The sequence below is a fragment of the Melospiza georgiana genome, chromosome 1 (genome assembly GCF_028018845.1).
Source record: "Melospiza georgiana isolate bMelGeo1 chromosome 1, bMelGeo1.pri, whole genome shotgun sequence".
NCBI lineage: Eukaryota > Metazoa > Chordata > Aves > Passeriformes > Passerellidae > Melospiza > Melospiza georgiana.
This window is the reverse complement of record NC_080430.1, coordinates 25,578,854-25,599,445: the sequence shown is the minus strand read 5'-3', so window position 1 is coordinate 25,599,445 and position 20,592 is coordinate 25,578,854. Positions and strand designations below refer to the sequence as shown.

Genomic DNA, 20,592 nt, shown 5'->3' with positions numbered 1-20,592 from the left:
GTTTTGTTGGTTGGTTGACTAGGTTTCTTAAGGTTTTTATTTCATATGATGAGAAGCTGAATAATTCTTCTAAAAGATATTTGTATCATTGGAAACTCCTGTCTTTTTACCCCATGAAATTCACAGGGGAGCTACTAAGCTGCCTCTGGAGAACTGCTAAAATATTTCATCATAAGCAAGTGGAAGCTAAGAATAAAGAATCAAATGAATTTTTAAGATGACCATTTAAAACCCCCACCCTTTCTGCCTGTTTTCACTAATACCTATTTAATTCCCCTGCCTAATCAACAAATGAGAAAAAGAGATACTTTCATAAAAAATCTGACATTTCCTCCTTTAATTCTAACAAGTAACATTCAAACAGTAAAATGGAAGTTAAATTTCATGGTCATTTATCCAGAGAGAGAAACAGAAGAAACTGTTGTTGTCAGGATCAACCAAACATCTGGGCTTGGGCAGGAGAGTGACCCTGTCCAGCAGGTGTGACCCAGGTCTGCATCACACACAAGCACATCACAAAATCCTGGGGACAGGCTCCACTGTGAGAGGATGTTTGTCCCACTGTCTCCACCTGCTCTGGGACTTCAGCCTTCTGATAGTTAAAAATATTCTTCTAATTTTTGACCCAAATGAATACATGGCCAGCTTGCAGCCACGTGTGCTGGTGGCAGCATGTCCCCAACTCCACTGGTCTCCTCCTCTGGCTCCAGGCACTCTGCAAGGACATGGAACATCTATATTGCCACCAGGCTCATGCTTCCCTGGCTTAGTCACACCAAGCTCTTCTGTCCCTTTCTACAGGCTGCTCTCCTCACCCCATAACCCACATCCATATCCCTCTCTGACATATTTCAAGAGTTCTTTTTTAAAATAAAATACTTTTTAAAACATAAGAATAAGGGATTTTGCACTCCAATGCAAAGTGGAATATGACCTGGAAGAGAAAAATGGGAAAAAAAAGGGGAAAAATAGATAATAGAAGGTGGATGAGAGGCTGCTTCTTTTATAACCAAAAGTGCAAAGAGCATTTGCACAGTTTTGATCTTTTAAACAACACCAGTTTTATGAAGCTGCTTTGTAAGTCTGAAACCCACGATGAGGGAGCCTGAGAAGGGCAGAGAGCCAGTGATGCCACATGATACAGAAGAGGTGGCAGAGAAAGGGAAGCACAAGGGCCCAGGCTGGCACTGGAGATAAAGATCTCCAATCCTCAGTAACCAGCCCTAGGTAACTCAGATTAATTAGATCACGGCTCAGTTTTCCCTCTTGAAAAGTACCTCCCTAATAAAGATTGTTATTAGGAACATAAGCCTCCATTCCAGCTCCTTTAAGTACCCAAACAGACTGAAATAACAAGGTAACTCATATCCCTTTCCATTTCTTATCAGACTAATACAACCTCACTGACAAGCAAACAGCCATCAATAGGTGTGTATAGGGAAATCTATACTCAGGGGTATAAACTTATGCATTTCTATGTATGGATGTAGCTAAGCCTCATTTTAAACTGTAGAAGTATATAAACACTTGGTTTTAACTTACCAACATAACATTGTTTTTCTACAGAGGAATAAACCAGTGCTTACATAAAGACCTCAAAGCGCTCACAGTAACCTAAAGTAATGAATATTGTAATGAGAAACACAAGTATTTAGGGTGATAATGACTGGACTTTGCTCTACTTAGATCAGCTCACCCCCTATGGAGGCTACCAAAGCTTAAAGATTTTATCACCCTAGTAATCAGCAATGGGTAATGGCCTTCATAAAACACAGTAATTAAATTGACTGATTTCAAACTAGTGCGTTTTTTTCATTAGGGAGTTCTTATTTAACCTACTTCAAAAATCCCTTTGTGAATACAGACCATATCAGTCAAAATTGAAATGATGAGGGACGAGGAGCTTGTTCTGCTCAATATTTCAGACATTATTCAAGTAAAAAGCTGAAGTTCTGGGTATTTTTTTTTGCCATCCCTAAATGCTTCCAGTTTTAAAATCTTTCAACTTATAAAACTGGGGGGAAAGAGGAAGCAAATCAAAACCATAGTTCTTTACATTTTCCAACAATTCTTAAGAGATTCTGCTTTGTTAAAACATGTTTTTAGAATTCTCTGAGGCCAGGGTTCCAACCTCCCTAGCAGAAATATCAACGGTGAAATTTAATTATCCTGTATGCCTGGATTATGCATGTTGTCATGATGACTCTGTCTTACTTAATCTTTGAATGTTTTTGAATAAAACTTGGTTGCTTGGTTGTAAGCACAACCCCTTATTATTGCTCAAATTTGCCTTCATGATATGTGTGTGAGCCATTTATCTGTGTTCCACGAATACTTGTAACTCAACACGGATTTTAAAATAAAATGTTTTATGGTGAGTCTCAACTCTGCTTTTGTGGCAAAAACATTTCCCAATTCAATATATGCTCTACAGAAGCTTTATGATGGCAAAAGCAAACCTACTGGAAAATCTACCTGAATAACTACATGACACAAAACTTAGCTTCGTATTTCTCTCTCTGGGCTACAGCAGCCTTTTAAGTGCAGGATATGCTGGATAAGAGATGCTGGATATGTCTTTTCAGTATGAAATCTACAGTGAAACACAAGACAGAAGTACAAAGTACAAATGCTTCCCCACTCTAGCCAGAAAAATAAGTGACTCAATAGTCATACCAAAATGTGAGAGCTGGTCACAAATATACTTTTGTTTCTGTCTAGAACCCTAAAAATCTCAGAGCAGATGTTAAAGGCTGCTAGAATCAAAGGAAATTATTTTATAGGCACCAGTGGGATATCCTTACTGTACCACTTCATCCACGTACTTCAGGGCAGTTACCAGCTCCTCCCTCGCTGGTCATGTACTTGAAAATGAGATGAGGGATTAACACCTATGATGGAGCAAATGGGGAAGTACACAAACAACCTAAAAGAGCAGCCCTAAAAAGGCTTAAGGCAGTATTAACTCTGAAACCTAACAAAGTCACATAAACATCCTCAGGATTCTGATGTCACTTCAAGGAAACAAAGAAGGAGATAAACAACCGTACAAAGAATCCCAAGAAACTGCTTTGTTGGCAGAGCCAGTCTTCCTGGATGGTTTTGAGAAAGACATTTTTTTACTTTTCTCCAGTCCACCTGTCACACTAGATGCCTGTTAAAAGCGTGACTAGAACTAACTGTCTGAAAGACTGCCAAACAGATGCAATAGTTTGTCCTGTAACCACTTTAGCAAAATAATGTGCTGCATTATGCTCCTTGTGATTGCAGTTTCAAATTCTGTGATCTTATGCTGCAAACTTGTTTTATATTTTATTAGAATGAAATAATAAGTCATTGACTCACAGTTTCTATCTACGTACTCAGAGTGCAAGCAGAATATGACCTGGAATAGATAAATGGGAAAAAAAAAGAAATAAAAGAAGGTGGATGAGAAGCTGCTTCTTTTACAAGCAAAGGTGCAAAGAGCATTTGCAATAAGCACGGTAAGCAACAAACATGGTTGTTAGAGAATATTTATGACAGCAGGCACTGTGTAACATCACTGAAGCGTGCACAATGGGAGCAAGCTTTCTAGAAAACAGATCTGCAAAACAGACACGCAGTTAGGTCTAACTATCAATCACCTGAACATGTGAATAAATCTATAGGCAGTGGTCCATGTTCTGTTAAAATCAGCTTCTACCATACAGAAAACTTGCTGCCCAGTAAAGAAGCCATAAGGCCAAAGGAGCTAAAATATATTATACAAGCTATCATAATAATAATATCACAACTACTCTGCCAGCAGAAGTTTGAAATGTTAGATCTTACAGCGATTAGTGTATATACAATGATTGGTTATGTGTACTAGTTTAAGATCCCATCACACTGAAACAATTAGATTTTTGAGTGTTTTTTATTTCATTTCATAATTCACATTCTTTAAAACAGTGCTTACTGATCCACAAGAGCACATCTATATGGACTGTTTAAGTTTCCTCTCTGCTGGAATTGTGTGTGTGTAACTCCCATTAATGCTAATGGGCATAAAGCACAAGCATGGAGGAGAAAATAGACCCCTCACTGTGAAAATAAATGTGTTCAGTTATTTTCAGATGTGATGCCAAAATCAAACAACTAAAACTACATAGTCAAAGGAGATAACACTATATAGCCTAACTGAAAGTGTCACCATTATTTTTAACTCCCTGGTCATGGACCCTGCCATGTTCTTCGTGTGTCTGACATTTCTTGTTGTCATAAAGACCATGACTGGATAATATATCAACATGGGTCAAATCCCAAATTCTTACACAAGTGAAAACAGCCTTGATCCCTCACTCCTTACCTTCACAAAGGATGCAAGGTTAGGCCTTATGTCTTATGTTCTTCACTAGGTCATATGTTTTCTTTTTATACCATATGGGTTAATAGCAGCAGTAAACTTTACTGCTCTCTAGGATAGTTCCTTAAAACTGTGATGAATCTATCAAAGTAAAAATTCCAACCACTTAATTTTTTTCTTAATGGTGGATAGCCTGATGTTTTCTACTCTGATTAAAATTCACAGAATCAATGCTGTCTAAGAAACAGGTAAGAAAAACTGTTTATCTCATAAGGTGTAATTCAAAGATACGATGCTGTACTAAAATACAAATATAGTATTTTTTTCTTCTGCTGGAATCAGTGCTTTATGAGTTTACAGCTGATCTAATGTGACATTTGGAACAGCTACAAGTAAACAAAGGTTTTTAAAAGGGTGCAGTATAAGTGGAGCATTAATGATTTTAGTGAGTGTATTTAGGGTCTTTGTAAAGTGGCCTGCTGACTTTCTAATGCAAGTAATCATACCCATCTTCCCAAATCAGGGAGATGCACCTTCAAACAAGCAGATGCTACTGAGTTATCAGCCAGGCAGAGATGAGTTCTTCCAGTGATGAGGCCTTTTCAGAAGATGATGTTGAAGGAGATAAGGAGAGTGCTGCTGCTGAAAGGTCAACTTTCACAGCTTAGTGCCAGGATTTGCAATAGTGCTGGGTCAAATAGGAAAGTTAGCTGCTGCTGGGTGCTGTATAGTCCAGCTTCCAGCCCCTTGACCCCAGCTACATGCTCACTCATCTACTCCCACTTGAGTAATTTCACGGAGAAAAACAGCCCAAAGAAAAGAAAACAAAAAAATAAATAAATACACCTCTACTGATTTGTATTTCTCTGCACAATATGGGTGGTGACAAGCCCTTCTACCTGCACAAAAACTGGGCAGCAAGGCATGTGGCTAAGGATGGCTGGCAAGAGAAGAACTTTTCTTTTTAAACTGTTAGAGCAGCCCCATCAGATCCCAGAATCAAACCCCTACAAAAAGGACAGTCAAAGGAGGACCCCAGCTGAGCCAGAAACTGGCCAGTGTCTGGACAGTGAAGTAAAGCAAAATGCTTAAAGGCTGCCATGTTTGTGTAGCAGACACTCCCAAGAGTGTACGTGCTCTGTGAATCCCCCATGCATCACGCCTGAGGACAGCTAAGGATGGAATCTCTCATCAAAGAGCTCTTCACAGACTGCCCCACAGGCTTCATGACCCAAGAGGCTGCTACTCACTGTCCATGCCCTTGGTTCAAGGCTCTTGATCTGCAGAGTGTTTCTGTATCTCACTTGAGGCAACAGTTGGGCTAGAGAATATATGAGCACCCTTCTCTTTTAAACCAAAAAAAGACACTAACAAACACAGCAGCCTCAGCAGTGCTGCAGCCCAGATGACTTCTAAATTTCATGCAGGAATTACTGCAGAGAGACTGATACTGCCTGACTGAACCAGGACACAAATTAATGAGCTCCTTCATTCCTTACAGCAGGGCAGAATTGGCAATGGTCTCTCAGCAGCCTTGTGGAGAGACATCCATGGCTTTACTTAAGCACATAGGGAGCTGAGGTGGAGACACTGAGCCTCTGCAACATCCCTGAAGCAGAACTGTTATGTTACACTGAACTGGACTCACACAAATCAATACTGTTGAACGACTCTGTTTTCTTTTTCAAGTAATAGAAGCATGTCTTTCTTTTTTATTTGAGTGTTTCACTATGACTCATCTTGCAAGATGACGTCTTATTATACACAGGAAAGGTCAAAAACTTCAATATTGCTACTTCTGCATAGAACACTATTTTCTTTAGGGTGAGCTTGCAGGAGTAAATGGTCCTATGAATGATTTGGTGTATGATATGCAAAAAGAGACATTTCTACAGCCTGTCTAGACTCTCAGACAAGATCAGACTGTGCTGTCATCAAAGACATTTCCACAGCCTGTCGTATCACTTGAAAGACAGAACAATCATGCAAAACAAAAAATAAATAAAAACAGCTGACCTGCCAGCGTCACAGTGGAAATCTGAGCACAGTAACCTTAGACAATTTAGAGATTATGCTAACAACATGGCAAGAAGTTTCAGCAAACATTTGTGAGGAAGGGCAACTCCTGCACTAGCGAATGAAATCCAAAAATATGAGTCATGCACAAGCAATTTTGCTATGGGCCATAAAATCACTTTATGAGAGTTACAGATAATTCTGTATGCATTCTATAATGCTTCCCTACTGTGTAGAGATGGGTATCTCCACATCCTATCACAGATAATGATGGAAAACAAATTCTCTACATAAAAGCTGATTGCTCAGAGATTCACCCTTACCTGTTCCAAGGGATTGTAATGCCAATGGAACACTTTTATACTGCATTCATCAACAAAGAGTTAGATTCATCACTGCCAAACACACTGCAGCTTAGATGCTTGTTATAAGATGTAGCAGGGTGGATTGAGAGCAGCTTTAGATACAGAATATGCATCCTGCTGTAGTCTATCATGCATGCCCCTACTATCCTTCAAAATGACATCTCTCATTTCCTCCTGTTAGTACTTTTGCACATATTCAGACATATGAAGCAGTATCAAAAGAACAGATGCATTCTATGCATGTCAGGCTGAGGAAAACTTACAGCAATAAGCCAGTTATAAAATAAGAGATACTGGAGTATAAAAGGTGAACCCTTTAGGACCAATTTTAGAACAGCACTTCCTCTTTTTGCACCTCAATTTTTTCTTTATCTTCTTCTAACTTTTTCCAAATGCACCCACAGGATGATTATAAAAAAAAAACAGTTTGAAAAAGACTGGAAGCTTTTAAGAGAGACTTCTCTCATGAGACTTCAACAAGTTAACTCTTTTGCAAGGTAGCTTTACAATTAACACACTGTTGGCAACCGAAATTCAACGAGGACTCCACTGAAAGAGTAAGACAGATTTCTTTCTTCAACTTGGATGTGGCAGTCTCCAGGAGTTGAGCTTAGAAACAAACACAAAACCCCAACAAAACAAACAAAGCACAAAAGAATCCCAACAGAAGATACCTCTCCAACATCATAGACCCATATGCGGCCTTCTGAGTCACCAACTGCGACCTCCTTGCCAGCCTGGGCCCAGCGCACGCGGTTCAGGGCAGACGCTCCCTCTATGGTGACACTGGCTGTGGGGACCTGTCAAAACAATAGCAACAGTAAGGACAATAAAATCACACTGCCTACAAACCCAGGGGTCAGTTTTGGATGTCCTGGATGAGTCAAAGTCCCGTGGCATTGCTGGAAGCAGCAATCAACTCTCATTGGGGTGAGAGAAAAAAGCAAAAGGATTCACTGTTTCTTTGATGATGTGCTAAAAAGAGAGAAGAATAAGAGATTGCTTGGAATGAAGGGTAAAGGGCAGTAAGTGAAACCATGTTTTCCCCCTTAGTCCTGGAAACGTGCAAAACCTACTTTTTTTTCTCAAAAGTCACTAACATGGCCAAGAACCAACTGAGAGCAGGATTTGGCATCAGTCCTGGCCTGGTTTCTGACTCAAGCTCAGATAACCTGACAGTCAGCAGACACATCTCTGCATTCATGCTGACACATCCTTTGAATCCATACTCACCTCTGTGGCTAGATGCAGAGGTTGAAACTCAGGTATTCTATCAGAAAAGTCCTGAGCTAATCACTTTAGAGTGAGGACATGGCACAAGTAAGAACAGCTGAGCTGACATTTTGAAACTCCTACAATATATTCCCACAATCCTCTTTTACATCCCCAGGACATTACTTCTGCTTTAAATACACCTGGATGCTGTCTAATTCCTAAACCCCCTCCCTGCCCCAAGTCAACCAACTTAACAGGTGATCCACAAGAACACATGAGAATTCTGGTTAATGTGTGGGATGAATAAAGCAATGAACATGATCTCAAGAGAAGTATTTGTCATCTACGCTGGAATGAGGGCATCAAAAGATGCTGCAGGAGGAAGGAACTGTGTGGGTGTTTGTCCCAGATAGGTGGATCACTCAGTTGATTTAGGTCACCTCATATGACAAATGACAGTAACCTGCAAGCCTACTAATGCTCCACCCAGCTGCCTTTAATAGGAGAGAACCTGCCTGAGCAAGGAGCCTGGAGCTTGGCATAGCAGCCTTCCAAACAAGGGCTTTAGTTTCAGTGCCTTTTAGGTCAAGGCAAATGGGATAGGATAGCTGCAAAAACAACTCCTCCACCACATCCATCTGGTGGGAAAAGGTTTTGGTAACATGTGAGATGACAAGGAGTGTCCCAGGATCTATAAATGGACATAGAATGGAGAGCAGTCCAGGTTAAAAAGAGGTAGCTGGACAAGAACCGGAGTCCTGGCTACCCTGGGACTGTCCCCATTGGCAGTACAGAGCAGCAGGAGCAGGAAGAAAGCAGTCTGAAGGTCATACTAAACCCTGGTCTGAACAATGACAAACCAACAAGATTAACAAAACCAGTACTTTGCTGACTTCATCTTGGTTCTCTGACTCTGAGAACCGAGACGGGTCTAAAGATCCTGGACAAAAATAATTTTAAAATGAACATTGTACAGCTGCTGTGCCAGTCTCCTCCTCAGCCCTAATGCCTTCATTGTGTCACACCAGATGAGTGACAGCAGGAAGCCAAACCTCTGCAGACTTGCTGACACTCTCGTTGCAGCCGCAGCGCGTGCACTGCCACGCCAGCAGCTGGACAAGCACGGGGAATCTGGGCTGCTTCCCTTGCCTCTGCCCCTGGAGGCTCCCTGCTCCCCCTCACCAACCCTGACACCAGCCTGCCAAACCAGCTGGCACCTCAAGGGCAAGGATTCTGCCACAGCTAAAGCATCACCTTGGCAAAGGGCTTCACAGCAGTGTCCTGAGCCCCACAAGAGAAATGCAGGAGGATTTTGTTTGCAGGACGATGAATGATGTAGAAATAATGCTGGATACCAATCAGAAAGCAGATACCATCCTCCCCCCTTCTAGGAAGCCATTCAAATGCAAATAACTAGTGGACTCATCTCCCCATTGTGCAAGGCCTAGGTCCTGTCCAAGGCAGTATTACCCAAAAAAGCTGGCATGCACAAACTCCTTGTCCCGGGTCTGTAACCTAAGAGGAGTCAATGGCCGTAAGCTGACATGGAGTCATTGATCCATGATAAAAATCACAGTAGAAAATAAGCAAGTTTTAGCGCTGTGATCATGGATTTCTGAGGAAAAAAAAATCCAGACAAAGTTAATTTCATAACATTTGGGAATGGGTTTTTTCAAACAGCTAAATGCCAGATTTTAGAGGACTAAGCCACTAACCAGCTACATTTCTCAGAAAACTGCAGATCGCAGATATATGTTTCATGTGCAAATATACAGTGCATATTTAAGGCATTGAATTTTCACAAAATCTTTCAGGAGGCTGTAATACATAACTCTAGAGCTGGGGTTTGGTTTAGGTTTTTGTTTTTGGGGGTTTACTTTTTGTTGTTGTTAATGCAGCATTCTTTCAGTGTTCCATATAAAAATAAGCACGAATGCTGCAGACACAAGATACAACCCATGCTTTTTTCAAAACCTAATGGTTTTGAAAAATCCTGTTACTAATCCACAAAGCTATCTAGCAAAATAAAAAGCAATACTGAAACAGTCTTTAAAAATCCAAAGAAAATGCCTTTTCTCCAGTGATATGGAGAGAAATAGTCAAACCACAGTATCTTAAAATAGATTTGTCTGTTCTCAGTAGTGATAGTTTAAATTACATACGCCTATTTTAGACTTCAAGGTAAGAGTTTATTTATAATGGTAGCATTATGTTTTTAAAATCACATTTGAAATACCTTACAAATTCTCTGAAGTTGGTGCTTGTCAGATTTTACACAATTTTGAAATGAAATTTTAACAGATAACAGATTAAGAAAGATGCAGTCAGAAAAACCTGCATGATAAGAATACAACTTTTTATTATTATTTTCATTGCCTATGTAGTGTCAAAACCTGCTTGCAAATACATCTGTTACCTGTTTCTAGATGTAGACACCATCCTCACACTTTAAAAGCTAAGGCACAACATAGAAAAATCCCAAGAAACATCTGACAGGATAACACAGAAGAAATAAGCGACTTCGTAAGTCAGTTTCGTATCAGCACGTACATAAATAAGACTCATCAAGCACCCACAGATCTTCTCCAATCTTGATCAAAAAATAAATATTACGAATACATCAGTAAGAAATCAGCATTTGCTATCCTGACGCTTTCTGCAAATCTCACTACACTGATCCAGAAAAATAATATTCAGTTTGCAAAAGAATGATGGAGTGGGTAAGGATTTTTTTCTTTTCAACTTTTTGTAATATGCATTTATCAGATATAAAATAAAACATGATGACTTTCCTTGCTATTACAGAAATAATTCCTGATATGCAGAAATAAACATGAAGTACACCAATAGCCTTGCAACTCTGCAACGAGATTTTGAAAATAATTATTACACTGATTAAATCCTTGGTACAGTCCGATGATCTAAGTTATTTGGTCAGAAAGCATCCAGCTCTCAGGAAAAATGTTTCCAATAAATACAGAGAGCAACACTAGTGGAAACTCTGCTGAGATTCAAAAATTTGAAGATAGCATATTGTAACTAAACCCAGGTGTTTTCTTAATTGATTTTCAAAATGATACCTAAATATTAATGTGGCTTATTCTCCAAATTAAACAAAGCCAGGACTCCTTAATAACAATCACATCTAGTTCTTACACAGAGATTTTTATCAATAGCTAGCAGTTAAACACAGTAATAGACCTGTCATTTTCTACTGTCTTCACAAATACTTTGACATCACATATCTGACATCTAAAAGTAATAACGATCTAAAAAATAGGTGTTTCAAGATCTCTTATTACAAAGGCAGAAGTGCTGACAAGGAGTTTTTCTTAGCAAATAGCTGGGCAGACTTAAACGGCATAATCAATTACAGAAATCTGGAAAAATATTAGCTAATTATGACCTACCAGATAGAGGGTAAAAGCAAACAACGATCACTTTCAGTTACAATTCTTAGAAGAACTGTTTGCAGTTCTCTCTTTCAGAGATACTTTTGTTGCTTCTCCTGCATAAAAAAACTTCATGTCTATTTAGACTCTACCAGTTTATCATTTATCCTGATTTTTTTATTTGTTTCATCCCTGCTCAGTAAGGAAAGCAAATTATATTTCTGTGTCCAGAGACCCAAATTTGATTCTCACAAAAACACAAAGCTCGGATACCATGGAAATAATTCCAGTCTGATCCTACATGAGAGCTGATTTTGACTTCTGAAAACGGAAATAATTTGTGATATCAGGGGGTGGCCTTGCATGCAGAATAAAAGCAGGATGAAGCTTGAAATTAATTCCTTTTTTTGATGTTCCTATATATTTATATGTAAACAGACTGAAAGCAGCAGCGGTTTGCTACGTACAGCCTTATTATTGATGGGAATGGGATCAAGCAGTCCAGACTAATTTTTTGGAAAGAAATTATGGTCTCCTTGAGTAAAATGGCAAAACATCAGTTGATTTCAATTTCAGCCCTGGTACTTGGGGGGAAAGGTTTTTTTTTTTCTTCTCAAAATGCTGGGGTTTATGCTCTGTGTTTAAGCCTGCATTAATGAGAACACCTGAAGGATATGTCCCTCCCTTCCCAAAATAAATTCTTAGGAGACTCCTCCTGAATATCCTCCAGCTGTATGTGCTCTAATTAAAAAGGCTGCACTGCTTCCTGCTCAGAGCACTTCAAAAGGCCTCAGTGCTCGCCTTGACAGTGCAGTGCCCGGTGCTGGCTCCTCTTACCTGTCCGTGCTTATTTATGGCCAGCACCACTCACTGGAAGCCATAAACTGCACCCGTATTTTACTCTGACTGAAACGCACAGCAGGTTTATGTGAAAGGTATATTAATGATCCAACTAATCTTAGAAAAAAATAAAATTAAAAATAGGGTGTAAGGAGGAAAATACTGCCACTTGCTCTTCCATCTTCTCTTTTTTTTTTGGGACATAAACTCACCAGTTAATATGTGGCCTTTTATTTTTTTACAGTTTTTTCTGTTTGTTCTTAGTTTTACATCGCATAAAGTAAAACAAAGGGAGACTTAGTGCGTGGAAAAATACTTCAAGTTTTGTGCTGGAAAATGATTACTGGCCATCTAAGATTGACCTCAGGTGATAACAGGTTTTCTGAAAATCATTTTGGGGTGAAACTCAAATCCAAAAAAAAAGAGTATCAATTTAAGCCTCTGGTGTTTTTAAAAATTGGAAATAATAAGAGGAAAAACCCGAGGTTTGGCACATTTAGAAAGATACTTTTAAAAATACAGTGTTTATCAGTCTCAATCTTTGCTAAAAGTCTTCTGATTAATCCTTTCTCACCAATGAAATTCAAACACGAGACCTTTTCTTTCCAATGGTCCCCACTACTTAGCTAATAGCAGTGAAAAGAAAAGGTAGTTATTTGCATTTGTACCTTTAAGTTCTACAGCAAAGTTTAAAGATAAAAATAAGGGTGAGGGTGTAAAGCCCCAAATAACGTGTGAGAGAGATGCCCTGTGCTTTAGAAGACTGAAGCAGGGTACCAAGCGCCTCAAAGGCAGGATGCGAGGGGAGATGCAGGGGCACACGCTCGGTTTCCGACACGCCGGAGGGGCTGGCACGGGGCCTCCAAGTTCCAGTCCCCAGAGCCTGTGGCACAGAGGGTGGCACATTCAGAGGGAGAGCAAGTCTCGCCGTCCCACACGAGCCCGGTCCCGCTGGCAGTCAGTGACACGCCGGCCGGGCTGCCAAGGTGTGACCGCCTGGGTTTGGGCCGGAATCGCAAACCCGGCTCTCCCAGCGTCAGAAACGGGGTGAGGGGATAAAATTATAATTAAAAAAAAAAAACAACTGCAGAGCGGGCGCGGTTTCAAAGTGCACCTTAAAATAACAGAGGGGGAAGGAGCCTCCTCCCCGAGCCGGCACCGCGGCATTTAATTGCGCTGGCGTTCTGCCGGGGGTGCCCTCCCTCCCTGACAGGTACCGAGCGCAGCAGCCCCGCCGCAGGGGAGGCAGCGAGGGAGGCGGGAGGGAGGGAGGGAAGGAGGGACGGCAGAGGGGGACGGGCGGGAGCCCCCGGCAGCGGGACCTGCCCTCCCCTTCCCTGCCCTCCCCTCCCCGCCCGCCCCGGGGCGCGGGCGGCGGCCGACGCCGGGATGTCCCCGCCCCGAGGGAGCGCGGCGCCCCTCGCAGCCGCGGCGGGGAGCATGGCCAGGGTGCCCGGCAGGGCCGGCCCTCACAGGGTTAAGGGCTCGCCCGGCGCCCCGCTGCCCGCCCGCCCGTGCCTTCCCAGCGCCGCCGAGCCGCCTCACCTCGGTGTCGTTATTCAGGTTCCACAGATCCAGGCGCCCCATCCCGTCCACGCAGGCGAAGAGCGCGGGATGCACTGGCGACCACATGACATCGTAGACATAGTCGGCATTGTCTTCAAAGGAGTAGAGCGGCTTGTTGTGCTGTAAAGCAGAGAGCGGCATGAAGACTTCGTGGCGCTAGTGCTGCCTGGGGCTGTCTGGCGAGTCTAATTAAAAACTTTGCACATTTACAAAGTGTCATAAAACTTCCCCAGATGAAAGGTCCTCCGCGAAGGGCGGGACTGCGCTTTAATGGGGCAACAACTGTCCGGTGGGATAAATGAGATGCCCGGTGTGAGGGGTGTGGGACGCGCGGATGACGGGGCGGGGAGAGCGCCCGCTCCCGCTCCCGGCCGGCACCCCGGCGGCGGGAGGGGTGCGGGGGGCGGTGCGGGAGGCAGCAGGCTCGGACCCCCGCTCCCGCCCGAGCCGGGCGCGCCGGCCCAGGCCCCGATAAGGATCGTGAGAGCGGCGGGAGCAGCGCGGCGCCCCCACGGCCCCCCGCGCTCCGCGGGCCGCGCCTGACACCTAGCGGCGGGCGGCGGCAGCGCACCGGCCCCGCGCTCCCCGCGCTACCCGCGCTACCCGCGCCCGGCGCGCTCCGGAGGGAGGGAAGGAGGGAGGCAGCTCCGGAGGGAGGGAAGGCTGTCATCTGCGGCAGGCGGGGAGTCGGAGGGAAGTTAGGAAGTACACCAGGAATAAAGTGTAATTGTTCCTCATGAATTATTCATCGCATCTGGCTTGTCTTTAATTTTTGCATAATGGCTTCGCTAATCCCCGATCAATTAATGGAAAATGAAATTTGAATGATAATGAAAACTCCAGAGATGAAAGAAATTAAGTATTCTCATGGCTTATGACAGAAATCTAAATAATGGGACTTCTCCGAGGGTCTCCCTGAGTGCCTCCCTCCTCCTGCCGCTCCTGCCGCCTCCCCGGCGAGCGCGGCCCGGCGGGACGGGCGCCCCCGGTCCCCCCGCGGTCCCCCCGCGGTCCCCCGGCCCCGGGAAATGCGGCATCACTGAGCGGGACGTGTGAGTGTCCGGGCCGCACCCCTAGAACATCTCGGTCAGGTCCCTCTGGAATGCACCCTCGTGCATTTTACAAACACTGCCCGGAGTGCCTCAATGCATAGCCATGCATAATTTTTCCAAAAAGTGGAGTGACCAATTGCAAGTGTTATATAACTTTCCTCTCCTATATTATTAATTTAAAGCGATAATGCAGTTAGTTTGACATCTATTTACAGACAGGTCCTTGCAAGTTTTGGTTTTGGTCCTCTTGCACCCCGTGGTGCTTGGATGGATGCTGGGGCTGGGAGCACTGCAGGGTCAGCACATGGGACAGGTGTGTGTCCATCTCTGTGCTGCCATGTCTCTGAGTGTTGGTGTGGTGTGTTGCTGTTGCAGCACTGTATTGTAAACAGTTCCGTAATATTTATGGCCACTACAGGTATCACAAATATACAGAAATACACAGGGATTTATTCTGGAGACTGGTTTTTCCTCTGCTTGAATTAATGAAAGATGCTTTGATTACAGGATTGAGTCTCAAATTTTCATAACTTTCATAATGGTTTTTGTCCATTTCTTAAGAATAGCAAACATTTTGTGTGACAATGAAATGAAATCAGAGCTTGACCTTATTACCTCGAATTTGTACACCATTTCAATTTCTTTTCCCAGGCTGGAGTTTTGCAAAACAAAATGAAAAAATTACAAAAATATTTTCGTTCCTGAAGAAGGTCTTTTTCTCCAAACACATATGTGTCTGCCTACAATATTATCAGTGGACTTACTTACATATGTTAATGGAATTACTTACATGCCTGTGCTAAAGCTTTTCCAGGGTTTAGGGCCAAATGAACACCAAACTTTTGAAGAGGCAGAGGTATTTCATAGGAAATTTCAAAGTGAATCTTCATAACTGTGAGCTAGGAAATAGTATTTAGAGATAGCTACATGGATTCCCAATGCTGCACTGTGGGTTTTCACTGAAAACATCTAATTTAGGTTCAAATACATCAAGTATCTAAATCCTTTGGGCATTGGATATAGTAGTATGCCAAAAGAAAAAGAAATCTGGTCAACTGCTAGATGGATGCTATTTTTTCTTATTCATGGGAAAAGTGCTGTACATACAGCACTTTAACATTTAATGTCATGGGAGAAGTAACAAAATTCCACAGAAGTTAAGGGCCTATTAAGATATCAATCAATCCAGGACAGATTTCAATCAGCATTTCCTTTTTGTCAGCATATCAAAACTTGTTATGATCTTAAGTGTGGTACTTTTAAAATGGCTAAGTACTGTTATGTTATTTTCCACTTCATGCCTAAAGACCAAGGCATTAGAAGGAAGGTCAGGAGGTTTGGTGCTAGTCTATATCTTACTGTGCACATGTTGTGTAGTCTCTGGGAAATAGCTTTAGCTGATGTGCCTCTGTTTCCCTGTTATCAAAATAAAAACACTTTCAAGGTTCTGGAATTTGAGGTGAAAAGCCTCAAAGACCAAAAATGAAACGCCTTTACCATAACAGTGGAAATATTCAGTCAGATAGAAAGTCAGAGGGAAAGTGTGGACAACAGGAATAATAAGGCTTTTGAGAAAGATCTCAGACATGCAAGGAATGACACACAAATTAATGGAGCAGAATAGGGCGTGGAACACTGCAAGAAAATAAGAAATTGCAGGATTGTGAGCAGCCCAACCAAAAGGCAAGTTGAGCTGCAGTATGGCTGGGAAACCAGGGAGAAATCTTGTGGCAGAAATCAGGCAGTGGTAGTGGAGCTGAGCTACACCTTCATACTGCCCCCAAAATCCCTGTCCTCCCAGCTTCACTAGCTGCCAGTGGAAAAAGAGAAAGTATCTCCCATAATGTCTTGTCTTCTTGCACTGTTTAACCAGAGAAGAGCACAACAACTGCATAAGGTCCATCTTGCTTCGTGTCCTGTCTCCAATACTAACAGCATCTGGCCTTTCTTAAAAGTTGACAGTTCATCCTGGTGTGAGAGCAGTTATGTTGGTTTCATTGTGAAGACTCCATTTCTGACTTTAGGTGTGTGTATAAATGTTCTCAGGACTTCCTTACTGTGAGCCTGCTCCCTTACTATGGGCCCAGGCCTGCAGATCCTGTAATGCAAGGATTTACGAGTAAGAACCTCTACCGACTGCTTTTAGAAAATGCTGAAATGTGGAACCATGTAAAGGTCACTTTAAAGCAGTTTTAAATTACCAAAACTTCAGACCTACACAATCCATAACTAACATATGGGTATTATTATAAAACAACTGAAATTTAAACTTGATGAGCTTTCATTCTTAAATATCAACCCACTCTGTTATTCTATAGAACAGAAGAAATAGTTTAAAGCAGTATCTTCAGAAAAACTTGGGCCAAATCGACTTATTACTGAAAAAGAAGAATGTAGGGTGAAAATACAGCCCTAAAGAATCAATGGAGTTTTGCCATTGATTCCAAAAGGGCATGATTTGAGCATTTTTACTGGAAAAAGCAAAAAGCTAATTCCAAGACGTGGGATTTTTTCTCATTTATTTAAACATGCTATCAATCACTTATCCTCAGTGTTTGTATAGAGACATTGTTTAAGAGGACAATGAAGAGTGAACGTTTTATGTACCCATTGGCTGTCTAGGAAGTAAGACTTGTCTGTGAAATAAGAAGCTCACCTAAATAAATTCTACACATTTATATAAAAGAGGGGGGTTTTACACATATAAATTTGACCAGTCTATTCCACTTATTTGCATAGAAGAATTTTCTTTAATCCATGAGGCGCCACACATGAAGTAGCTAATTATCCATATACAGGAATGTATACATATACACAGGTTTTAACTAGCATCTGACTTCTAAAAAGCCATGGAAAAAACTATTGGCTTTGCCATTTCATGAAACAAGCACTTTTTTACACGTTGCCACAATTTCTGTGGGTGTCAGCTCCACTTAAAGGTACTTTCCTAGGCTGTACCTTCAGCAGTACAGATGTGTGGTGACACCACACACTCTGCTGTCTCCAGGTCTTTCTTTCTACTCAGTTGTCTTCTATTCTAAAGATGATAAGCCAAATACCATACTTCTGGCTCTCACCATATTAACAACAGCCATCAGTATTGTGCAGTACTTGCAAGTTATTCAAGCTGATTTTGTTTCTCTAGGTGTGCAGAAAATATGATGGATTCATTAGTCCTTGGCACAGAAACTTTCTGAACGAGCTAATGTTGTTCGTTTAGGCTCAAGCTCAGACTTTCAGGCACTTGGGAAGAGCACAGTTAGAGTGGTCCTGAGCAGTGTCTGTTCCTCTGTTTGGCCCTTGAATAAACCAAAGAGTAGGAGTTGGGAATGAGATGATCTTTACAGACTCTTCAACCCAAACCATTCTATAATTCCATGAACCTGGTCCCTGCGAGACCAAGTATTCTATAAATAGTCTTTATTGATTAAAAAAAAAAAAAACAAAACCAAACCAAAAAACAAAAAACCAAAACCACAACATGCAAAATGGTGTCAAAGAAAGCATTTCTTTCAGCAGAGATAACACATAGGGAAGGTACAATCTTCTGTCTTTCTTTAAAGTGAGTGCTGCAGTGTCACACTGACTAGATTATGTGAAAGAAACTAGGACAGGGCACAGCTTTTGGAACTTCTGGTCAGGATAGGATCTGAGCTTGTTCAGTGTTTTATAGACCCAGTCTTCTCTATCTTGAAATATTTTGAAATATCAATATTTTGCTGAATCCAGGCTCACTGTTTCCCTTCTGAGGGTGCCACTTAATCAGGCCAACTCAAAACATGCAGACAGCATAGCAGAAATGAAAAGCTGCTGGGAATATTGAGTCAAATGCTCATCAAATTGGCTTTACTCTGGCCTTGACCTTTCCCCGTTCAATGGTGTCCTTCTTGGGACACCAGCTATTAGCTGTTTTATAGTTACTCGTCCATGCCTCTTGTGGTGAGGTGAGGAGTTCGGTCCTCTGCTCTGTATAAGGTTCTACTGCTCTTGTAAGCCTCTATGTTCTCTCTGTGTTTGTATGGAGTCAAAGAGGCCCTGGTTTTCATTCAGACTGACTGATCTCCACAGGAAATTTGCCAGTTCTGGACTATCATGTTTCTCCCAAATCTGTTTCCTAATAGTTACAGTGATCTAGGATTATCCAATAGCTCCTGCTTGGATGCTATACTTGTGGGCCTTGACTTAGTTCAGTTCATGCTCATTTTTTAAAAGTCACAGCATTCCCAGGAACTGTTACTAGATGTCATAAATCAGAGGCAGTAGTTACAGGTACATATCTGATGGCTCAGCAAAGCCTGTCTGCATTCTCCACAAAGGGTATCATTATCCTGCAGACCCCAGAACTATACAACTCACAATTTGTAGCTTGCTCCACCTTTTCCAGGACCAGCCAGACCTTCAAAGAACGGCAGTGGGAAAGCAAAAGGGTGATGTTCAGCTTTAGCCACCCAATGTCACTGGCTAACTGAGGCACCTGAACTGAGTTACATGAGTAAAAACTCCTTTACCTGCCCTAAATTTTTTTCTGGCAGTCAGTTTCAGTGCTGGATTGCAGAACTGAGTCCTCTGGGACTCAAAGAACATTTCCCTGGGCTGTGACTTATCTGTATGTTGTGTCACCTCACTGTCAGATAACTACTAAGTCACTGAATCAAGTCTAAACGGACTTGATTGGCAAGATAACAGGCTTAAGTTTTAGACTCAGAAGTTTTAGAACAGGGAGAAAGAAATGAGTGTGGAAATGATCCCTACACTCTTCACAACCCTTTTGTTTAAGTGCTGTAGTATTGTTACACTGATTGGGCTTTGGCATTCTAAAATTTGCAGACAAAGCAGAAAACTGTTCACTTTTAGAATTTATTGTTCTTGCAGAGATGCCAAAACTGTTGCCTTTCTTAATTGTCAATAATAAAGTCCCATATTTTTGCATAAACATGTGGGAATTATTATGGATAGAAGAGGGGACAAGGGTAAGACCAAAAGGAAAGGGGCTATGAGAGCAGACCAAGTCTGGAGATAACCTGATGATTACATTTTTTGTGGTTTCCTTCAAAACCAAAGCGCCACAAGTGAGTATAAAAGAAGGAAGCAAATGAAAAAGGTTTGATGATTGGCACAGGCGGTTTTAATGAGAACTGATCTTAATGTCTAATACTATGGTATGAAGAAAAAATAAAAGAACTTGGAAAGTCAGACAGCACTTGTCTTTTGAGAGCATCAGAAATTCAAACAGCAGAGCTTTTGAAATCTGTGGATATAGCCTAGAAGCTAGTTTTACTGACAGGTAAACTCCTTATGTGGTTAATCCTTCTTAACTCTTTAAGTACTCAGCAGAGGTGCAACGCATTCTGGCTGTGCTGCTGTACTTCCAAAGTTCTCTCCTACTGTGCCTTTCCACTTACCTAATGGAAAAATACCTTTTTATTTTCCAAAGAAAAAAAAGCAAAAAGTATGGCATTCTTCTTTACCACTGCATATTTGCACATTACCACTGCATATTAGCTGCACGTTTATATCAGACTCACTGAACTATTTTCACTGACTTTGATATAAATGTGTGTTAGTTGATGCCTACTGTAAATTCAAATGATTTAGAAGATTTGCTTGCAGTGGATGAACTTTAAAAACATCCGAATGCATGTAAGGCAGACTGGCTTACAGTGTTCCCCAGCTCACATTTATCCCTAGTTCCTGCTGGCCAGGCTGGTGTATTCTTGTTTCTGCATTTTAGATCATCCACTTTAATTCCTGATCTGGAGCCCCTTTTACTCCACAATTACAAGAGTTGTGCCTATGGGTTTCCACTCTGTGAGGTTTAA

General features: G+C 41.8%; 1 protein-coding gene across 6 annotated transcripts in view; it reads right to left on the bottom strand.

Moving 5' to 3' along the window:
* The window catches only part of DYNC1I1 (dynein cytoplasmic 1 intermediate chain 1), a 187,205-nt gene that overhangs the window by 11,464 nt on the left and 155,149 nt on the right, over positions 1-20,592 (bottom strand). For all 6 annotated transcript variants that reach the window (XM_058026342.1, XM_058026332.1, XM_058026369.1 and 3 more), the window contains exons 15-16: positions 13,701-13,841; positions 7,383-7,508 (exon numbers count right to left, since the gene is read on the bottom strand). In XM_058026342.1, the coding sequence (XP_057882325.1) occupies positions 7,383-7,508; positions 13,701-13,841 (267 nt within the window). The remainder of the gene's footprint in view (positions 1-7,382; positions 7,509-13,700; positions 13,842-20,592) is intronic.